Source organism: Microtus oregoni, unplaced genomic scaffold (genome assembly GCF_018167655.1).
Source record: "Microtus oregoni isolate MIOR12 unplaced genomic scaffold, Mior012 000104F_ref0000108, whole genome shotgun sequence".
In the NCBI taxonomy this organism is placed as follows: Eukaryota; Metazoa; Chordata; class Mammalia; order Rodentia; family Cricetidae; genus Microtus; species Microtus oregoni.
The window spans coordinates 426,796-435,879 of record NW_024544718.1 but is presented as its reverse complement, the minus strand read 5'-3'; the positions used below and the strand labels follow the sequence as shown (position 1 = coordinate 435,879).

At 41.7% G+C, this 9,084-nt stretch overlaps 1 protein-coding gene across 1 annotated transcript; it reads left to right on the top strand.

The window, feature by feature from the left end:
• Nucleotides 1-3,495: 3,495 nt before the first annotated feature.
• On the top strand, nt 3,496-5,318 carry LOC121443318 (DDB1- and CUL4-associated factor 12-like protein 1). Its single transcript, XM_041645036.1, has one exon. The coding sequence runs from the start codon at nt 3,906-3,908 to the stop codon at nt 5,316-5,318; it is 1,413 nt and encodes a 470-aa protein (XP_041500970.1). The 5' UTR covers nt 3,496-3,905.
• The last annotated feature ends 3,766 nt before the right edge of the window (nt 5,319-9,084 follow it).

Below are 9,084 nucleotides of genomic sequence, written 5' to 3'. Positions count from 1 at the left end.
TCTCAAGAGGTCTTTGTAAGACTATGTCATGATTAAGTGCCAGTGAAGGCTTAGCTCAACATAAAGGTCCATACTGACCTTAATCCTGCCAAAGAATGAGACTATAACATTAGTTTCTGCATCTGAGACAATGGACTAACAGCTTCCAATTTGGATCCATTGTAATAGTGTGTGGCAAATGATACAGGGTAAAGACTCATTTGGTGTCCTGTTGGAATAAGATATATATTGTCATCAAAGGTTGTCTATTGTTAGACTTCCAATTGCCCGGACCCATTATCTAGAAAAACAAAACAAAACAAAACAAAACAAAACAAAAAAAAACAGGTTTTCATAGAGATTTTATCAGTTGCACTCATGGAGGTTTCTGGGTCAGAGGCTTCTGTAGCTTTCTGCACAGGGTTTACTTGACACAGGAAGGGCAGAGGGGAATTCGCTGTCTTATCTTTTTAATTACAAGGTTCAGTATCTACGCAATACTACCCTATCATTTACAGATTCCCATCATTTGTCAGTTGTGCTATGTAGAGGGTTTTTGTTAAAACATATTTTTGGTTCTGTTTTAATAGAGAAGACCTAAGAGCTTCAATTCCAATATTTCATTGTTTTTGGCTTTTATAATACTTACTTTCTGCCTCTACAGTGATTATGCTAGATGAAAATATTGAATGACGTTAAACACGTAAAGTTAACCATTTAACCATCCCTCATAGAACAGTAATCATCTTTTTTTTTGAGCTCTAACTTCTATTGGGGAAAGGAGAAGAAGATTCAGCACACTTGATTTATTTTTTCTTTTTTAATTTCCAAGCCAAATGGTGTGGAGTTCAATCTCAATACCCCAGGCTTGCAGAAAGTCAAAATATATAATTTAAAATATCCCTTCTTCTGTCTATGGGATTTTTATTAGACTTTTAGAGATACATGGTCTTAAGAAAAAGACAGATGTGCTTTTTATTTCTTACTGTGTTATGTGTATTCTCCCATTGTTTGTTTCCCTACATGATCACAGAAAGAACTGTAATAGTGCTTGGTAGTCTAGAAAAATGCTGCTTTGGAAGGGCATTACTGGCGATCATAGACTAAGTCTGAGAGTCCATAATCACATGATATAATGCTTCTACTCCTGGCATTCAACTTTTCCAAACATGTCATTCCAAAGTCCAAACATTTTTGTTGCTGCAATTTAGCCTTTTGAAATCTCTGTCATTCTAAGAATTTTTCATTCATTTGGCCAACACCCAAGAATTGAATAAGAACATGAAACCTGGATTTGGCCTACTTCAGTTCACTTAACAATTCATTGGTTTCAGAGAAAATCAGAATCTTTCTATATCTCAGTTTGCTGACCTATACAATAGGGATTGTAGGAGCTGTTTAAGCAGGATAGGAATTACAAAAGTCTTATAACAATGACTGTTCGTATGGTAGTTTTGCAAAGTGTAAGATAACAATAATTTATAACATATTCTGCATACTTAATACTCTATAGGTTTAATTCCCTCACCTATACCACAATAATCCATCTTGTTTGTCAAGTCATTCCCAGTACTCACATGTAAAGCTTCCAATTTAGAAGCAACACTGTGACATACTGTAGAGAGCTATCTCCTAAATGTAAGACTTCCTGCTTCCACCTGAAAGAAAAGAACATACATCAGTGTTTCTCAAACACTGTTCCAAGTTGCCGGGTGGTAGTGGCTCACACCTTTAATCCCAGCACTGGGGAGGCAGAGACAGGCAGATCTCTGTGAGTTCAAGGCCAGCCTGGTCTAAAAGAGCTAGTTCCAATACAGGCACCAAAGCTACAGAGAAACCCTGTCTTGAAAACAAACAAACAAAGAATGTTCCAAATCACCTGCATCAAAATATTTAGGGATCCATCTATGGTGGGGTGCCAACTTTTGAAATGACTCCTGTCATTTTGATGAACACTAAAATTCAGGAGTTATTCATATACACAGCTTGTACCTGTTCACATAGCTCACTTATTTCTGAAATGTTTATTCATCTCATATGTAACAGTGGAACAAACTGAGTCTCCGTGTTTCTTCCATGAGGCACTATCTATAGTTTCTCACTGAACAGAGCAACCTATTTCACCTTTTCCTTTGCCATAAAAAGGATAACGTAGAAAAGGGTCAGAACTCTGAGACTGGAGCATGTTAGGGAGTACAAAGATGAGACAGATTAACTGAGATGGTGGGAAAGAACAACACATGGCTTGTACATGGAATTTACCCTTGAAGCGAAAGTGCAAAAAGTAGTAGAAATAAAATTAGCAAACTGTTTTGGGGCATTTGGGGGAGGGAACACTATGAAATAGTTCTTAAACGACATGATTAATCAGAAAAATGAATTCATGGCTCCCATTCTCAACAAACTACATTTTGTGGAGCGTATATAAGATATTTAGAGTCAGTATTATGCAAGAGCCTCTATGTAATGCATCCCTAATTAATTAAAGTCACACTTAACTACCAAGTATGTTCATCATGAGATGTGAGATCTTGAAGCAAAAACAAACAACAAACAAAACAAAATAAAATAAAAAACTATATGAAATTTTCCTTTCTGACTCCTGAGCTTCTATGAGCTAGACCACTATAGTTCTTTCCATTGCTTACTTTCTTCTAGAATATTCTCTGTTTCCGTATGTTCTCAAAATCCTGACCATCCTTCCTATTCCTAACTCAGAGATTCAGTGTTCTCTAAGGCCATGGACCACTTAAACTAATGATGGGAACTTGTATCCCCAGCTCCTCACTTGCTGTTTTCTACCCCCACTTCCTTAGTTCTCATAGCTAAAAGAGATGACAGTATCTCCAAAATACCCAACTTCACTTCTTCCTAGCCAATTCGCACAACCCACCTGACGTTAAAGACTGTGGTCAGTCATCAAGGCCTGGGCATCATCATAGGCAGGCAGGATGTGGGGTCCAATGCTCTGTCTTTTGACATGGTCTGCTCAGATGATTCTGTTGCAGAAGCACAGAACATTTGAGGAGGGGGAAAGTGATTCATGGAAAATAAGTTACCAACAGCAGAAGGGCTGTTAAAACGAACAGGAACTGCTAGTTTCAAACACTTTTATTTTCTGCCTAGTTCAATATAAGACCTTAGTAAAGAGTCTTATGAGCACACTTTTGTTTTCTTCCTCAGACTCGAAAGATCACGGCTCTGTCTCATCCCATGGTTGACTACATATTAGGTTTCAGATTATATTGCAGTAGAGATTTGAAGGATATTTGGCTGCGGAGGAGGGGGTGACTGAGTTTGACTTGTTGGATCCGGAGGGTGCTGGACTACTGGCCCTAGAGTCATGTCTCCCTGTTCCTCCAAGCCCCTTTCTTGCTTTCCTAAGGCTTTTCTATCTTCTTGGCTTTACTGCTACCTACCGCCCCCTTCCGGCTGGGCATGAGCTACCCCCTATTGCCATGATCTCCCAACACTAATGCTCACCCTTCCACACCGCCCATCGCTTCTGCCATTTATAGTCAGCACCGTCCCGCCTCCTCTCCCTACACCATCCTCAGAGCCTGCCCCTCCCGCCCTGCTGTCCTAATCCTCCAGGGACTTGTCGCTCAAGGCCCAGAAGTCCACTCGCTGAGCTGGCTGGCAGCTGCTGCTCCACTCTAGCTCCTGCCGCACCTTCGGCCCTAGCAACGATCCTTCCGAGCTCGCTCGGCTCTTTCCGCCCAACCGCGCGTTGCTCGCCGGGTCACGCAGCTTTCACCTCCTTTGCCGCCCACGCGCTCAGGACTCCGCAGGCTCCCTGCCGCTAGGTCGCCTAGCCTCGGGCTCCCAGCGATTCCAAGCTTCAGGCCGACACCGCGGCGCCGCCCTCTCCAGCAATACAGGAGACGCCACAGCCCGCAGGGCCCTCTGTCCGCTCGCCGACCACCATGGCCCCTCATCTAACAGGTAGCAGGAAGCGGAAAGCCGCCGAGGCAGAGGAGGGTGCGGGGAGCTCTTCGTCGCCAGGCCCCTCAGCGGTGATGGCGACAGCCGAAGCAGGCCAAGCCGAGGGGTCGCTTTTACTGGTCAAGAAGCCGCGGCTGCCCATGGCTCACCGCTCCTTCGTGCACTACCTGAAGGGCCGGGCGCTGGGCGAAGAGGGCCACCCGGGGCTGGCAGGCTTTGAGGACGACCTGCGCAGTTATGGGGTCCTCAGGCTGCCAGAGCTGCTGAGGGAGCGCCAGCTGACGCTTGGCCCCCTCAACAAGGTGTTTGCATCGCAGTGGCTAAATGCCAGGCAGGTGGTGTGTGGCACCAAGTGCAACACGCTTTTTGTGGTCGATGTCAAGACCGACCACATCATGCGCATTCCTCTGATGCGCGACAGGGTGCCCGACCTCTCCGGTGGCTCGCCCTCCTGTGGCATTCATGCTGTGGAGCTGAATCCCTCCAAGACCCTCATGGCCACTGGAGGGGAAAACCCCAACAGCCTTGCCGTCTACCAGCTGCCCACGCTGGATCCCGTGTGCCTAGGAGATTGCGAAGGCCACAGGGACTGGATCATCGCCATCGCATGGATGAGTGACACTGTGGCTGTTACTGGTTCCCGCGATGGCACCCTGGCACTCTGGCAGGTGGATCCCGACATGTTCAATGGCAGCATCGCTTGGCACAAGGATGCGGGCCTTCCAGTGTATGCTCACATCCGTCCTACAGATATGGAGGCCATTCCCAAATCCGCTACCAATCCTGGTAACCGCAAAGTTCGAGCCCTTGCGTACAGCAACAAAAACCAGGAGCTGGGAGCAGTGTCTCTGGATGGCTACTTCCACCTGTGGAAAGCCAGGAGCTCCCTGTACAGGCTGATGTCCCTAAAGCTGCCCTACTCCAGGGAGAACATGTGTCTCACCTACTGTGATGAGTTGTGCCTCTATGCTGTCGGATCCCAGTGTCATGTTTCATTCCTGGATACTCGCCAAAGCCAGCAGAACATCCGGCCATTCTGCTCCCGAGAAGGAGGCATTGGTGTGCATTCCTTGAGTGTCCACCAGCATATTGTCACCGTGGGAACAGGTCACGGTTCTCTGCTCTTCTATGACATCCGTGCCCAGAAGTTCCTCGAGCAAAGATCTGTAGCCAGTCCAGACATGTTTCCTGTGCCCTCTGGAAGGAAGCTCAAGCTCACCTGTGGCAGCGGCTGGATCAACCAGAATGATTTCTTAAAGAATTACGCTGCTGGTGTAGATTTCCCCAACGCACTCTACACTCACTGCTACAACTGGCCAGAGATGAAGCTCTTCGTGGGTGGGGGCCCACTGGCCTCAGGCCTCCATGGCAACTATGCAGGCCTCTGGAGCTAAGGTTAGCTGAACTCACAGTATGCATTTATCTTTCTGGTCAATCTAACTGAACGCTGCCGTTTTCGTTTTCAACGTGCTGTTTTAACTCTGTTTCTCTCTCTTTTTTTCTTTCAGGCAGAGCGGGCCCTGATTAACCGGTGTATTTCTTAGCAGAAAGAGAGGAGAAGACAGATGGAGCTGACAGAAGTCGCTTTGAGAAATTTTCTGCACCTCTCCACCATTCTTTGAACTGTTCATACAGATAATTTCCACCAATTCTTAGTTGTGCCGTCTTTGAGTGAGTGATCCATATAGTCTATATGTGGAAGATATCCCCGTTATAATGTTAGACTTGTGTATATGTTGTGTTATTTTACTATTAGCTGGTTTAAAGACAGTGCTTTTAGTTTTCATCACTTATGTGTGATATATGAACAAGATTTTCTAATAAACAGAGTTTAGTCATCTCTTGTGGAGCGCTAACCATAGTTTTACGGCATTGTTCCAATTGTAAAATACATTCCATGTTCCAGATTGCCTACTTTTGGAAATATGTCACTCATGAACTGTGATCATGGTGTATATAGTTTGTATGTTGTTGGTGCAAACGCACATTTCTAAAAAGTTTATTATCTGAAAATAGTTGTCATAGAATCTTGTGTATCTATCAGAATCTCAGTTGATGAGGACGGTTTAGGTATTCAAGTGTTCAAGTGTTCTGCTAATTTGAACTTGCAAAATTAATCCAAAAATCAGTATTTTTCTTTCAAGCCTTATTTTAGTTTTATGCTCTGTCTTCTTATTGATCAAAGAATGTACTTGTTTTCACTTCTTGCCTTAGTAGTATCAAGACTTGTGGATATATTTGAATGTTTGTGGTTGGAGTAACTTACACAGAGTTTCAGTGCCATCATCTGATCCAGGGATATTAAGTATAAATGTAGAATGTATGGCAGAGAGGGCAGAAAATACACTGCTCTAAGGTATAGACTGGATATTTTTGCTGTTGCTATTTTTCTTACCAAATGTTATATTTGAGCATATTTTAAACTTTCCAAAATCTGCCTATAAGTTAAGTTAAAAGAAAAAAATGCAAAGGAAGAAAATGAGCCCATCCAGCTCACTGTGAAAGAAACACCCCCTCTTTATAAGCTCCAAATTAGATTTTATTTTGTGAGCTTCAAAGATTCATACTTAAAAGTGGGATATGTGTGTTACTAAAGCCTCTCATTCTGTGCCTCTAAAGGTAATAATATGTGATTGTGACAATGCTGTATGATTTTCCAATAGAGGAGCTGGGGATTAAAAAAGATAGGTCTGAGTGAAGAACTTTGCCATTCAGATTAACAGAGGTAGTGGGATGCTCTACAGGTGCATTGGACTTGTTCTTAGGTGAGAATACTGAGAATGATAAAGCAGCCAGGCCTTCCTCAAAACTGGCCAGGATAGGTTAGCCCAGGATTGGTATTGAGCCACGTTTCCTTTTCCCTAAACATCTGACATGTATTTTGCATTGGTGTTGACAAACTACATGCTGTTCAGTACCAAACCTAAATTGCTGAAAAGAATTACTTGTGAGTTAGATATACAAAATAGTCAAATTTTTGTTTATAGAGATTATGCAGGTTCATTCCGCAAATTATACAGTTTTGCTACATATCTGTGCAGTTCTTTTGCTTGCATGTATGGTTCCAACTCTCTTATAAGTGATCTGAGAGCAGAGATTGTAAACTGCAATCTTTTATTTCTTTATTTGTGTACCAAGGCCGAACAAAGGCAATCAGTTACTATTTACTGATTTTTTTTTTGCCAATGGAAACCTGCACTTCAAATTGTAAGAAATATTTGCTGTTGCATAATAAAGAACCTTGCTGTGTGATTCCCTCTCCTGTTTTTCTTTGAATTTTCCCTAATTCATTTTCAGGGCATGTTGTAGAACTTCATCCATTCATAAATAAAGTAATATGTGATACTTTGAAGATGAACAAAATTTTACTTTTCATATATAACTGAATATTAATCCTTTAAAATAAATTGAGATTTGAAGATTTCTTTAAAACAATCGGTTTACTTTACCAGAAATATATTTGAAAATTTTCAAATATAGGTTTTTAATTTAGAAATAACTTATATAGGTAATTAATTTGAAAAAAAATAATCAAACGATTAGCTGCCTATTTTCTTATCAGTAGTAGGGTAGGGTATTGGGGGGTTCAATAGAAATGTTTGGAAATAAAAAAAATCCTTCTATATTGGATGAGATTTAAAATAAACAATAGAAGGTAAAGATTTAGTCTGAATTCTTCTCTGTATTGGTTCCTTTTTTCATGTAGGGGGGTTTTGTTTATTAGGGGAAAGGAAATGGGAAAAGGGGGGAAGGGAGTGGTGACCAGCTTCTGGGGACAGGAGTAGCAGAAGAGAAGAGAGGCAGAGATGTGGGAGAGAGGGGGAGAGGGAAAGAGAAAGAGAGAGAAAGGAATAAGGGAACGTAGTGACTGTGCACAGAAGATGCTCTACGTAGCTGCAGCTGAGGACATATCCTGTCAGGATGCCAAGAGCAGACCAGTACAGATGCCTGAATACTAACAGGCTAGCCTGGGACTAGCTACTAGGCAAGACTTAAACTCATCATCTGTCTCTACCTCCAGAGTGCTAGAACTAAAGGTATGTATCACTAAACCTGGCATAAATAAACCTTTTATAAGAATAAAAGGTATCATTTGTGATTCTGGGGACAAATTAGGAGGGGAGGTAGACACAATTAAATACATCTTTAACAGAAGCAATACTGTAACTTCATTAAATGAAAATTGAATTACTGTTTAGCTGTTATGATTGTCTATATGACTTCATTTTATATTACATAATCAGAGCATATTCAGGTTACAAATTTTCTAAAAGTCTAATATGTACAGTTTTTCAGAATTCCTTGAACCTGGGCTTGTTGGTGCTTGCCTTTAATACTAGCAATTGGGCAGCAGAGGCAGAGGCAAGCAGATCTCTGAGTTCCAGGACAGACTAGTATATAGAGTGAGCTCCAAAACAGCCAGAGCTACACAGAGAAACCCTGTCTCAGACAAAGGAAAAATCATTTTCAGTGTTAACACAATCACCAGCTCACTTTAAATTTATGATTTTATATGGTATATACCTTTTAGAAGACAATCACAAGATTTGGCTAAGTTTTCATAGCTAAACAGCCTAATTGTGATTGTATTTCAATTTTAGAAAGTTGTAATAATTTTTAAATTATTAAATTCTGAACATAAGTGTCTATTGCAGTAATGTATAAACTGTGAATTTTGAAATATATATATATATATATATTACAGTTTTTGTACTTATATAAAACATGGTTTGATCAAATCCACCCCCCTGCACGCTGCTTCAACTTTTCCAGAATTAGAAATATATACCAGAGTGTAGGACCAACTTCTGGAGCTGCAGTTCTCAACCTGTGAGTTATGACTCCCTTGGGGATCATATATTAAATATCCTGCCCTCAGATATTTATATTATGATTCATAGCAGAGGTATAATTACAGTTACGAAGTAGCAATGAGATAACTTTATGGGTGGGGGTCACCACAACATGAGGAACCGTGTTAAAGGTGCACAGCAATAGGAAGGTTGAGAGTCACCTACTAGGAGTCTCAGCCCTGAAGAAAACTGGCTTTCCAATCCCCCAAAGTCCACTGCTATCAAAAACTTCTCAATTACATGTGGGGCTTTGTGAGCAGCCCCTCAAAAATACCAACCTAGTAAGAAACTGAAAAGCACAGTCCAT